Consider the following 13,746-nt stretch of genomic DNA (forward strand, 5'->3'; position numbering starts at 1 on the left):
GCAACCTCGCCATGGTGACGTCCAGGTGGCAGCCCAGTCACCCTAACCGCAGGCCAAGGACATCAGAGAATCAGCAGGCTTCTGGGAGTCAGACTTGCAGACATGGAGCCAAGAGATCAGTCTTGAGATAGCTGGGTGTGGGAGTGTGTGAAGAGGCTTAGAGTCCCAGCATCAGACTGACAGGTTTTCCACCAAAATGTGCAGGATCTGAACTAGTATATGTGACAGGTGAGTGTGAGAGAGTAGTGGGGGAAAGGAGAACTGGAGGGGATAACGGGGGTTGACTAAGAGAGAGATGGATGGATGGAGGAATGTGACCTGGGTAGAGAGACCTGGAGTCCGTAGGGTGAGGTGGGCCGGGACGGTGCTGACAGCTGTTGAGGTGTGGAGTCGCGCGGGTATGTACTAATCACCACGCGTATTCAAGGTTCCCTTTTCCTGCCGTGGCGCCGCAGAGTTCCCTCTCACCCCGCAGGAGCGGGGAGCGGTGGGTGTTCGGGGGCCTCCGCCGCCGGCGGCTCGGGGCCAGCTGAGCGGGGCCAGGGAAGCTCCTCTGCCTGCCTCGGGGTCGCCGGGCGGCTCACCTGGCGGGGCCCGGCCTCCAGGCTCCCAAGGCGCGGGCCGCTCCAGCGCTGTTGCAGGATTCCCGGCCGTGCGAAGAGGAGCGCCTCGCTCCATCAGAGCGGAGAGCACAGCTCGCTCCGGCTGTCGGGGCCTCCGCCGCGCGGGGAGGACGCGGGGCCGGCGGCCGCGCTAGGTCGTAGGGTATCCACGGCGTCGGCCAGCGGTGCTCGGGCTGGAAGACCGGAGCCGCAGCTGCGGGCCGCCGGGAAACCCGGGCCGGAGAGGCTGGGAGCTCCGCCCGGCCCTTGGACGTGGGCACCGCCCCAAGGTCACTGAGCCGGAGCCCTGCGCGCCGCAACGCCCTGGGGCCCCACACAAGCCTCGGCGCGGTCTGTCTTGCCGGCGGGATCCCGACCTCGCCCAGAAGCAGGGCCCTACCCAGCCTGCCCAAGAGGGCTGAGAAGTAAACCAAGGCGCGCCCCACCGTTTCCTGGAGAGATCGATACCTGGGAGCAGGACTCCTCTTCCTTCCTACTCAGAAAATCCTTGAGAGCAACCCCTTCCTTTACCCCCAACCCCTACACACACACAGACACACACACAGACACACACACACACACACACACACACACAGTCCTTAAAGGCTGAAAAGGGAGCCAAGTTTGGAATTCAGGGAAGTGATGACACACACAACAATGCTGTCACACCTGGCTGCTGCAGGCCAGCAGCGGAAATGCCTGCAAGGGGGAGAGAGGGAGAGGGAGAGGGAGAGAGAGGGGGCGCCAGCCTGGGTGGTCAGAAAAAAACAGAGGAGAGAGCAGCCCCCCACCCCCCAGCTGTATTTTCCCCTGCCAAGGCCCTGGGGGAGGATGGACAGTGAGGTCAATCTGCAGCAGCCCCAAACCCAACTCACACCACTCCCACCCATAGCCTGGGCACTAAGGGGGGTGAGGAAGAAGAAAACACCTTCGCTCTTGCTCAGGAAGCAACCACAGAAGTTTTGAAGATGAGCTGCTTGCCCCGGTGTATGTTGGAAGCAGTGAAAGAAAACAATCAAGCCACTTGGGACCTTTTCCCTCTTACTGTGGTGCTCAGGCCAGGCTGCCCTGCTGAGCTCTCTGGAGTCATCTTCAAGATGCTGAATTCCAAAGAGCCTGATCACCCTGTCCTCCTTTCCTTTAATCTCAGAATGCAGATCAGGGGCCTGAGTGGGAAGAGGCCGCACATGAGGGTGCGGCCTGTGGATGCTGGGGAAAAGGCCCATAGGCCACCAGTGGCCCTTCAGGCTTCCTCAGAGACTGGGCAGCTTGGGAGGAAGAGGGAGTGACAGGCATTGGGCCAGCCACTCCAGACATGCCAACCACTACACACACCCGCATGACATCCATTCAGGTTCACCTTCCTCCACAAAGTATCCTGGCCCCATCGGCGACAAGGGGTGTGGGGCATGAAGACTCAAAACACCGGCCATCTCTCTCACACTTTATGATTGCAGACTTTTTGTTAAGGCTGAGTTAACTGTTAAAAGACACACCTGACTATTTTGCCAACACTGATTTCCCCTGAGACAACCTCCCTGCATGCAACTGGGTCCCAATCAGACTTCTGCTGAAAGTAGGTGAGAATTCACCCCTCAGCCCTGGAGAAAGATTGAACAAATGTCTTGTCAGGAGAGAGATTTGAACAAGTACCTCCCTTACAGCCTGTTGTTTTTCTTCCTAGGCTGTGATAGATTATATACACCAGTAGCGAGAGAGGCAGGAAGAATTGAGAAAGAAAGAAAAGGGGAAATGGGGAAGGGAAGGAAAGAATAAATAAAGGAGAGAGAGGACAGAGAAAAGAGGAAAAAGAAAGAAGATGCAATATTCATGAGCCACATTTACTCTGATACATGACACACATATACCATTACATATCTATAAGTATAAATGTGTTTTACCCCATAAATATAAATATCACACCTTGTATATGTGCATACCTGTGTTTCTGCACCAGCACACGCACACCCGGACAGCTGGTATCTCACGTGTCACAAGGACAGACCCTCCCCATGACTTCTATTTGTGATGCGGTGCACATACATATACAGTCCGCCAAAGCCCCACGGCAACATCTGCGCCTGTGTCGGCGCAGGAGCACAGTGGGGTCTACTTGGTTAAAGGGAGTCTCTGTGTGTTAAAGCACACATCCAACCCGTAGGATTACGACGCGGTTACTAAGTAGGGGTCTGGTCCCTAGGTCCAGGAGCGGCGCAAGGAAGGGTGCAGGGGCTTCAGGCGGAGCCCCCGGGCCCCTCTTCCCAGCGATCTTCTTTCCCGGCTCCGTCCCGGCCCAGTCACTCTGAGAGCGCAAGGGACAGGACAGGCCGAGGTTTCTTCGTTCAGTGACACGCGTTTCTGGGCTGAATTTCCCAAAGCCAACGCGCAGCTCTCTGCACCCCACCCTCGTCCGGCCCCCTCGCCGTCCCGCCCCTCCCCCGGACCGGAGCTAGAAGTTTAGCCCCCAGCCAGCAGCGAAGGGCAGAGCGAAGGAGTCGTTTTCTTTCACCTGGAAGCTGCGAGGAGGCTTGGCGCGCCTCTCCCCGCTAGGGCCCGAGCTCCCAGGGCACGGGCCAAATGCGGACGGACCCCGCCGAGGCCCTCGGCATCTCCCGGCCCAGTCCGCAGAGCGAGCACCGGCAGATTCAAGGGCTTGTGAGAGCGTGAGCGCGGCTGTCCGCCGGGCCCCCTAAGCTCGCTGGGAGGGGGCAGGCTGGTCCGGGCTGTGCGGGGCGTTTACAAAAAGTGACTTGGAGATGAACTCTCCCATGCGCTGCTGGCCGCCCGGCTATAGGGGCGAAGGCGCCTGACGCAAGCGGAACTCGGCGGAGCCCATACGAATCAGAACAGAGCGAGGCTCCTGGCGCACTAGGGACTCCAGGAGGCAGCTCCGCCAGAGACGCGGGTCTTGCCTCGGGAAACCGGAGGGTGGGGGGAGGGGAAGAGCGCAGAAAAGAAAACCCACCGAGGCGGGGACTGGCCTGGGCGGGGAGGGGCGGCGGAGCCGGAGCCCCTCTCTGTTGGGCGGACTGCCCATGGCCAGAGGCTGAGTTCCACTCCCGCCGACCTCTCCCTAGGGGAAGGGAAAGAAGAGAGAGGCGCGAGAGGCCGCCAGCGAGAGCGCGGGCGGCATCCGCAGTCTCCAGAAGTTTGAGACTCGGCCGTGAGCGGACTTGTGCGCCGGGACTCTTTGCCGCGCCAGCGCCAGCGCCAGCGGAAAAGAGCAGGGACTACCCGGCCGCGGCGTGCCGGCTTTGTCATGATGGCTAGCTATCCCGAGCCCGAGGACGCCGCGGGGGCCCTGCTGGCCCCGGAGACCGGCCGCGCAGCCAAGGAGCCCGAGGCGCCGCCGCCGCCGAGCCCGGGCAAGGGTGGCGGCGGCGGCGCCGGGACAGTCCCAGAGAAACCGGACCCGGCGCAGAAGCCCCCATACTCGTACGTGGCGCTCATCGCCATGGCGATCCGTGAGAGCGCCGAGAAGAGGCTCACGCTGTCCGGCATCTACCAGTACATTATCGCCAAGTTCCCGTTCTACGAGAAGAACAAGAAGGGCTGGCAGAATAGCATCCGCCACAACCTCAGCCTCAACGAGTGCTTCATCAAGGTGCCGCGCGAGGGCGGCGGCGAGCGCAAGGGCAACTACTGGACGCTGGACCCGGCCTGCGAGGACATGTTCGAGAAGGGCAACTACCGGCGCCGCCGCCGCATGAAACGACCCTTCAGGCCGCCACCCGCGCATTTCCAGCCGGGCAAGGGGCTCTTTGGGGCCGGAGGTGCCGCGGGTGGCTGCGGCGTGGCAGGAGCGGGAACCGACGGCTACGGCTACCTGGCGCCCCCCAAGTACCTGCAGTCCGGCTTCCTCAACAACTCATGGCCGCTACCGCAGCCGCCCTCGCCCATGCCCTACGCCTCGTGCCAGATGGCGGCGGCCGCTGCGGCGGCGGCCGCAGCAGCGGCGGCCGCAGGCCCGGGCAGCCCAGGCGCGGCCGCTGTGGTCAAGGGGCTGGCGGGCCCGGCTGCCTCGTACGGGCCGTACTCACGCGTGCAGAGCATGGCGCTGCCTCCCGGCGTAGTGAACTCGTACAACGGCCTGGGAGGCCCGCCCGCCGCGCCCCCGCCGCCGCCGCCTCACCCCCACTCACACCCGCACGCACACCATCTGCACGCGGCTGCCGCACCCCCGCCGGCCCCGCCGCACCACGGGGCCGCCGCACCGCCCCCCGGCCAGCTCAGCCCCGCCAGCCCGGCTACTGCCGCGCCCCCGGCGCCCGCGCCCACCAACGCACCCGGCCTGCAGTTCGCCTGCGCCCGGCAGCCCGAGCTCGCCATGATGCATTGCTCTTACTGGGACCACGACAGCAAGACCGGCGCGCTGCACTCGCGCCTCGATCTCTGAAAGCCCAGGGCCCGCCGGCTGCGAGGATGCAGGAACGCGCGACGCCGGCCTTGGACGCAGCCACCGCCGCCAGCCAGACCGTGCGCCCGCTGGGGCCGCCCCCTGAGCCAGCGCCCACGGCCCCTCTGCGCCTCCGCGCTCCCCTCGGCTCCCCTCGCTCCTCTTTGTCTCCGCTTCTCCTCCTGTGCTCGCCTCCCTGCCCTCTATGCCCTTTCGCTCCTCCGGCCTACAGGCCGCCTCTCCACGCGTTTTCTACAGGCCTAGTCTTCTCCGGGCGCCCCAGCGTCCAGGCTGGACACCGGTTGCCAAAATTCACGGCGGAGAGGAAGTGCCCGGGGCCGAGGTGCAGCCGGGCGTCGGCGGCGCAGACCTCCTGGCCTTCTCTCACAGGTCGGTGCGCTCGCGCTCGGCTCTCTCCGTCCGGCTGCCGCGCCATCCTTGGCTAGAAGCGCCGGCCTGGGCGGGCAACGAGACCCGTGCCGACCGAGAAAGGGACGAAAGTGTATTTGCTCCGCGTACCCTCTTGGAGCTGTTCAGAAGCCCCTTGCTGGGGCCCACTGGGCCGGGCGGGGGTTGGGCCGGAGCAGGGAGCCGGGGCCGCCTCACTCGGCCGCCTGCGCCCGGGTTTACACCGCATCCGGGCTCGGAGAGAGGCTGCGTTTCCCCCGCTCTCCATCCCGGCGCTTCGGGCCCCTTCAGGCCCGGGCGGCTGGCTAATGTTTTGCTAAAAAGATGGGGAGGGCTATTTTAGATGATATCAAAAAATATATTTTTTAAAAGAAAAATCTCACCGGAAAACCGGCGAAGTATTGTGGCCTTGGAGTTTGCTAAAGCAAAACATGAAAATCTTCTCTACAGGAGATTTGAAGTAGAATTCCTGTCGGCCCTTCAAAAAGCTGTGTTCACAGAGGTAGGAGAATATGCCCAGTAACAGACGGTTTCCTCTGCAAACTAGAGGATTTCCCCCCTCAACCTATCTTTTAAAAAAATATCAAAAAATTTCCCCTATCTTCCGATGCAAACCCCCGAGCGCCGGGAGATCACTGCCTGCCTGGCGGAAGCTGCAGGGACAACTCATCCCCTCCCTGATTTTTGTTTTTCAAACGTCTTGCTTCTCCCACCTTGGGCAGGAGAAATGTGAAACCCGGCAGCAGTCGGACCAGGCGGGCTTGTGGCCCCGAGCCTGCTGGCCCAAAACTCTAGACCTGGTTGTTCTGTAGTGTGTCGTTTGGAGGACCAAATTTTTCTAGAAAGAACTAGAGCACTTTTGTTGTTCGTTTGTTGTTGTTTTGTCTTGTCGATTCCCGAATAAAGTTTTTTGTTCTTTTCACACGGACTTATATTATTTACGTCGCGTCTAAGTTTGTTCAGCAGCTAGTTAAAAGAGGGAGATTTTCAGCAAAAAGTTACCCTTTTTCAGATAAACAAGGGTTGAGGGCAGCCGGAGTGGGGGGCCTTTGTGGTTGTCGCTGCTGCTCTGTTTTCCCGGGGATTGTTTGTTTTCTGTGTCATCGCTGGTCTGTTGAGGCTGTTTCACGTCATCGCAGAGACATTATTTGCCGTGGTTCTTTCACAAGGCGTGACTGTACGTAGGATTTGTTCTATTTTTGCATCCATGCAAGTTTGAACTTTACCTCCTCCACAGCCGTGCTGGGTGTATGGGCTGTGTTTTTATTATATTGTCTTCATGCTTTTCAATTTTTCCAGTTAAATCTAACAGCCAGAAGAGTTTATTCCAAATAGATAAAATCCTGGTTGCGGAAATGCTCTGTAAGCTGAAAACCTCTGTACAAACGTAACGAGTGACTGATTGCCTTATTTTTAATGGTCAGAATTCATTTACCTTGAGATATGTGTAAGAGATTTGGCAATATCAGAGATAGGTGAACATACGGCCTGGCTGTAGAAATGTAATCTTTTCTCTCTCTTTTTCTTTAATGAGACTCTTCGAATAACGAATTCAGACTGGTGCTTCCGCGAAATGTAATCTTTTCTCTCTCTTTTTCTTTAATGAGACTCTTCGAATAACGAATTCAGACTGGTGCTTCCGCGCAGGCACACGGGAGTTCGACCGGATTACAGGCCGGGGCTGAGAGGAGGATTAGAGGTGGTCAGCTTTCAGTCGTTCGGTGGGATGACAAGTATCAACCAACTCTTGCTGCCACTGCGGCGGCGCAGCTTGAGCTGGACCCCGCTCCCAGCCACGTGTTGCTCACTGCCCCCCACCCAGCCTGTACAGCAGTGGCCACAGGTCCAGGCCGACCAGTAAGCCGGGAGGAGCTGCCCGCGGCAAGGAATGAGCCTGCAGGCCTCCCACTTCAGCCTATACTGGTGGTTACGCCTCGGCAATGTTAGAGCGGGAGCCCTGTTATGTGTGGTTGGCCCCAAGGGGAAGTGGCTCAGGCTCAGAAATCCCACTTCTTCCTCGGGCATCCCGGGGAGGCTGGAAGGTGGAAGATGAAGCCGTGTGGGTTCTGAGGAGCATCACCCCGAGACCGGGACTGGAGCCTGCCAGGGCCAGGGGAACCAGAGCGGGCTGCAGATGAGCTTCAGCCCCGGCAGGCGAGAAACCCAAGAGGCTGGTCAGGCTTGGTGTCTGGGTGCTTCTGGCAACCTGTCGCACCTTTGTCTGGCTGACTAAGGTGAGGTGGGGAAAAGAAAGTAGATGGCTGCATGCTTGCCCGTGCTTTCTGTGATGTGAACGTGTATCTCATTGGTAGTTGTGTAGTCTATGCCTGCTGCAACTGTGTGTGTACAGTGTAAGTCATGTCCCGGTGACAGGGAGAGAGGTGTGTATATCTGTCATTCACCCTCAGAGAGGGCATATATTTTAGGCATTGTAATAATCATATGGCTAATATTCAGGGAATGGTTACTGGGACCACAGCGTGTGTTGCATTCATAAGTCATTGGTAACATATGCAGTTATGTTCTGGGTATATAATTTTGGTTTGTTGAATGAAAACAGAGAATACATACAGAGCCTTTGCTTCAGCTGGTCGAGGCTCTCTGTTCCAAGGCTGGCTCTCAGCACCCCACAACTGCTATTCCAAGCAGAGAAAGAAGAGAAGGGACGTCTTCTGGGCAGAGCCTCCAGTGAGGTGGGGAAGTTGGCCTAGGCCAGCGCTGAAGGACAGAGCCTTTCTCTGTCCCCCAAGAACTGAAAGGCGAGAGGCACCCACGACTGGGGAAAGAGCAGTAGCCTCACCCAGTTCGGAGGATGAGATGGAGGAATCGGGGAGGGATTCCTGGTCTACACAGGGATTAGAGGAGTTGAGAGAAGGGAGCCGAGTCATACCCCACTTCCCCATGGATGCCCACAGAAAGACATCTGTCTCTAATTCCAGCCCCAGGAGGTTCTCCAAATCTCTACAGTTTGGTCATTTCCCCCCAGTGTTACAAGTTCGGGGCAATGGTTGATTTTCTTCATCTTTCATTTCCTTTCTTTCCTCTCCCTCTTTGCACTTTTGAGTTTCTGTTAGAGAAGATGATTTAAGGAATTCCCTAAGCAAGGACAAAAGTATTTAAGAGAGTTCCTGATATGTAGCAATTATGCGTTAGCATATACAGTCTGGTCTAGATGGCCAGACCATGTGGGTATATGTATATATGTTTGCCAGAGTGTATTGTAAATACAACGTAAATAGCTTGATATAAATACGTTGCCAATTTCTGCATGTCCTGGGTAATGAGTTGCTACACATGGCGTTGAATGAGGAGTATGTGCGCACTTGGATGCATGTAAACATCCTCACACTCAGCACTGACAAGATGAGCCCCTCTCCTCACGTTTACACACAAATTCTTGGTCATCCCCACCCCCTAGAACTGCCCAGCCAGAGTACTTGGGTTCTGGTGGGGGAGAGTGTCCAGTTCGCAGGGGGACCTGGGAGAAATCTTTGCCAGTGCAGTACATGCACCAAGGGACTGTAAAATGGGGACCTAGGAGGTTCTCTGGGATGGCTCTGCACCCTACTCCAGAGGGTGTTCTGGGCCTGTTTCCCCCTTGCCTAAGTAAAGCGTTCACTGCTTTCCCTCCTGGCTTTGGGCAGGCAGGAAGCCCAAGACCTTTCGCCTGAGGTTAGGTGTCCTTCTGCCCTTGCCTGGGCCTCTCGCTAGCCAAGGCTGGAGCTCCAGGCTGGGAAGAGCCCCCTGGTGGTGGGTGGAAACCAGGGGTGGACCAGGGCTTCTTGCAGCCAGATGGGCAGGAGAGGATGGGCCAGGAAACTGGGTCAGACCCAAGACAATCGGCCCATGAATAAACTCTTCCCTTAATGGAGGTCTGGTGCACCAGAACCGCTGAGCCAGGCTCCTGGTCTCCAGGAGTGGGTCAGGCTCCAGGAAGAGCGGCTTGGTCAGGCTGAGTTTTCCTGCGATGCTCCCACTCTGTGGAGATAAGCCAGCGGTGACTATGCCTTGTCAGTCCCGCTGCCTCTGGAGGGCAGCCCCTGCTTCTGGGAGTAGCCTGTGGAACCTGTATGAAAGGATGGGCCCAGGAGCCCACACCTCTCCTCTGTGGTGGGGACCGGAGGCCTGGAGTGGTTGGGAGCGACCTTCATGCCCCAGAACCACAACCAGAAGTGAAAGATTCTTCACTTCACTTCTGAAGGATTCTTGAAACCAAGTGATCTGATTGGCTTTCTGCTTTCTGGAGAGAGGGCTCCATTCTGTCATAAGAGTGTCTGGGCCCCAGGAACCCCAAATCTTGTTTGGGGTCCTGAGAAGAGAAGGAGCCAGACAGAGGTCACCCAGCTGTCTGTCGGTCAAACAGCCTCAGAAATTTTAAGGAGAGACCTGAGAGTACCGAACCCAGCTACCCACCTGCCAACTGATGTTCGATGTAGGGGAGCTTAGTGGGTGAAGGGGGAGCCATCCAGAGGAGAAGGAAGCACAGGGCTGGGTCTGAGCTGTGGGCGGATTTTACTCTGGAAACATCTGCTATGCCAGCTGTTTGCTGCTCCCTCCTCGGTGGTAAGCTCTCACAAACTTGTTCTGGGACCATGTCACCCCAGGGAGATGGTTTGTGCAGGAGGGGGCAAGGACAGGGACTGTTCAGCCTGGAAGGACTAGTGTGGAGGCTGGTGACCTCCTTTAATAACTGTGGGACCTTGGGGGAAAAAAAACCCTTCTGAATTTCAGTTTTCTCCTCTGTAAAATAGAATTACATATACCTTGCCAGGGTTATTAAAATAATTAAATGTTCTCATGTCAAAATGCCCAGTTTATAATAGATAGTCAATATGGTTTTCCTTCCCCTATTGAAAGAGGAAAGTAAGAAAGAAGGGAGGGAGGGAGGGAGGGATGAAGAGAAGGGGGAGAATGGGGAAAGGAGGGAAAGAGGAAGAAAGGAAAAGCCTTTGGCAGTAACTCCGTAGGGTATGACATCCAAATGCAGCGGCTGTGGCCACCCCTGCACGGCCCAAGAGCCCAGGCCACTGATCGCCTTGGCCGTCCGGGCTCGGGCGATTGCATCCACCCTGCCTCAGCCCCTTGACCCTGGGGGTGAGGCACGTTCTGTTGCTGGGAATACCCGATTCGTGGGGGCACAGACGGAGAGCCTGGTCCGGAGCTCCTCCGACGGCCCTCTCGCTTCTCCTAAGCCAGTCTTCACCAATACATGAGGTTTTCCCTGAGAAAGGCCCACTGACCTGCGAAGTGACACCGACTCAGGCGCTTGGGACCAGCAGCAGCCGCCACTCTCAAGCTCTTGGGCCGACGCCCCCACGCCCTCAGGTGCCTCCCTCTGGAACGCGGGGCTGTTAGAACTTTTTCCCCCTTTTTCAGAAAAGCAGTAGGTAGCCCTGAGGTGGGAGGTGGCGGAGGTCAGCTTGTGGGAGAGGCTCTCCCCGGTCTTTGTGGAGAAACGGGAAACCTAAGGGGTAAACGCAGGAAACGGGTTGGCCGAGCTGCGGCGGGCAGAGGCGCAGCCCGCGGGTGACAGCGGAGACCGCATGGGGCCGTGGCTCCGCACAGCCGGGCCCGGGCGCCAGAGCCTCCAGTCCGCGGGCCTGGTGACGGCGCTGCAAGCGCGGATCCCCAGGCGCGGACCCGGTGCCTCCTGGCGGCTCTAAAACTTCGGTGAGAACGACTGGGCCCGTCTGAGCTCAGGGTGCTCCGGACAGCAGGGCGAGCAGGGGAAGCGCAGACCGTCCCCGGAGGTGGCGGAGCGCACCGAGCATTGGCCGCCCGAGCCCCCCCCCCACGCCGGGAGACTGACTCCGCTTCTCCGCGTTGGGAGCTCAACCTGACCTCGTTGTCCTTAGTAATAGCACTATCAAGCTGAATAAAATAAAACCTTTTCTGGATTCTCCACGGAAAGTTTTCTTTAGGCAGGCGAAGCAAAGGAAAGGACAGGATCCCGGGAAACTTCAATCCCCATGGATGAGGAGGGAAGGTGAATGTGCTTTTTGCTTTTTTTTTGTTTGTTTCTAGGGAGAAAGAAGGAAATTCGACACATATTTTTAAAAATCTACCCCCAACAAGTCCCAAAGGCTGTGAGTGTGAGCAGAGTCAGGAAACCGAGCCCCCGCCCGCAGTGACATCGGGCCTTTGTCTTCTTTCCTGAAGCCCCCATGACTGCTGACCGCGCCAAGATAAAGGCCGGGTCAGAGCCCTGTGGAATCCCGAGGGAGGGGGCAGCGGGGCTGTCCATTGGCCGCTTCCAACAGGCCGGCCTTGCCGGAACGGGGCTACCCAGCCAGAGGCTGCTCCCCCAGCCCCAGGCCCAACTGAGGCACGGATCCGCGTTTCTCGACTTGCCCTGAGTCTTCTGCCACTAAGTTCCCTGGACCCAGTCCCCACCAGCGTTACGTTTTCCTATTTAAAGACTCCAGGAGGGGTGAGGGGCCATGCCCGCCGTCTCCCCCAACCTCCCACCCCCGGGACGGACGTCGCCTGATTTGGTCCTCTAGAGTGGAATCGTGAGCAACTTCTGATGCGTCTCTGGCGTTTGCGGCCGCTGGGCTCGGTTGGCCAACAGGATCCGAACCCGTGCCGTGACTTCGCCGCTGCGCCTCTGTGCCTTCTCGCGGCCCTGGAGACCCCTCCAGCTCTTGGCCTCAAATTTTCGGCGTAACGCCCTCCTGTCGGCCGAACGGGTCTGCGGAGGTGGCAGGAGAGCGTTTGTGACCCTATCCTACCGCTTTTTGTGATTTAGAAACGCGCGTCGCCGCGGAGCTCAAGCCTCCGTGCTGTTGCCTTTGCACGGCGGTGTGGAGACCCCAGGGTACGCGTAGGGTCCGTTTCTCCGCAGACACACGCAGGTGATGCGAGTGCTGCGCAGCTCAGACTTCTTCCGAAGAAAGAAGGGGAAGACGAGCCCGGCGACCTGCGCGTGCGGAGATGGAGGGATCTTCAGCAGTCAGGCTGCGCGCCTCCCGCGTACACCAACAAGGTTGTGCGCTGGGGCCCCCAGCCGGCGCTGCAGCCGCACATTTTCCCAAGCTGAGGGCGAATCCTCGGTTCCCTTCCCTTCATGATGGCTTGTGGGGGTAGGGGCCCGGGCCGTTCTCCCTGAGCCTACTGGAAGATCCGGGCCCCTCTTTTATCTTCCATGGGGACGCGACCTGGGGAGGAAAAGGAAAGGCGACAGACCAGGGAAGTGAGGCCCTGCAGCCTCGCGTGCCAGGAGCGCCCTCCACCTCTTCCTCTCTCGCCCCTGGCCCCCACCCGCTGACTCGGGGATCTTGGTCCCCACTGAAACTGGAGCTGCCCACCGGCCATCAGATGAGAGATAAAGGAGCCTGGCGGCGCCGAGGCGCTGACCGGATCCGGGCTTTGCCGCACCCTGGAGCGGCACCTGAGATCCTACTTCCCCAGGTGGCACTGACTCAGTTGGAGAGAAACGGGTCGGCTGAGCAGTGTGCACATTCTGCCTCCAGGCACCAACAGTCGCGTCCGCGTGCGCAGTGTGCCTAGACACCTCTGCACGAGGGTAGCCCGTATCCGTGTGCGTGTACACGCATACGTGTGTGCATCTGTTATCAGTCTAGAAAGACAGGCAGACACATTTACACACGCGTGATACACCTGTGCACACGTTTGAACTCTGTTCTTGCATCTGCCCTGTTCGCGCGCTGCGCAGACGCTGATGGAGCCGGCTGCTCGTGAGTAGTAATTATGCCTCATATTTACATAGGCCTTTACAGTTTCTAATCACGATTTTTACAGCTACCCTGGAGATACTGTCCTTTCGAATTTTAAGTGGGGAAACGAGCCAAGACAAGTTAATGGGTGCCCGTTTGCATGCAGACTGTGAGAGAGCGGGGCCAGCCAAAGACCTCGCCCGCTGTTGAACGTGGATGTGTTTGCTAGACGCGCTCCGAGGTTGGCCCGTTTACCGCCCTAAGCTACCTCCAGGCCCGGCGGGCCTTGGCCTTTCGCCAGGCTTCCCGGGAAACCCACCGCGCCGGGTGTCTAGTCTCAATTCGTTCGCTGATAAAGTGCGCACTGCTAGAGCTCGGTGACCCTGGTGCCCAGAGCAGGGGAGCTCGGGGCTCGCCGGACTGCCGCGAAAGAGAACCCTAAGAGTCCAGGGCCGTGACCGCCCACGCGCAGCTGGGTCCCAAAAGTCTGGCTGGCCTGCATCCCCAAGGCAGCCACGACAGGCAAATGCGCGATCCTTTCACCCCAGCCGCAAAACCAGGAGCCCTGAGTTGTGCCAGAGCAGAAGCAGTGACGAACGAATTCTGCTGTCTTGAATCTCTAATGACCCTGCAAGAGCCGGAGCTCACCATGCCCATTTTACAG

The 13,746-nt window shown here is 58.4% G+C and overlaps 1 protein-coding gene across 1 annotated transcript; it reads left to right on the forward strand.

Moving 5' to 3' along the window:
* Positions 1–3,557: 3,557 nt before the first annotated feature.
* On the forward strand, positions 3,558–6,226 carry FOXL2 (forkhead box L2). Its single transcript, XM_067737211.1, has one exon. The coding sequence runs from the start codon at positions 3,862–3,864 to the stop codon at positions 4,996–4,998; it is 1,137 nt and encodes a 378-aa protein (XP_067593312.1). The 5' UTR covers positions 3,558–3,861; the 3' UTR covers positions 4,999–6,226.
* The last annotated feature ends 7,520 nt before the right edge of the window (positions 6,227–13,746 follow it).

The sequence above is a fragment of the Pseudorca crassidens genome, chromosome 5, assembly GCF_039906515.1.
Source record: "Pseudorca crassidens isolate mPseCra1 chromosome 5, mPseCra1.hap1, whole genome shotgun sequence".
In the NCBI taxonomy this organism is placed as follows: Eukaryota; Metazoa; Chordata; class Mammalia; order Artiodactyla; family Delphinidae; genus Pseudorca; species Pseudorca crassidens.

Bases quoted from the DNA above. Each gene is read 5' to 3' on its own strand.
- FOXL2 (XM_067737211.1), top strand. From the start codon at position 3,862: ATGATGGCTAGCTATCCCGAGCCCGAGGACGCCGCGGGGGCCCTGCTG.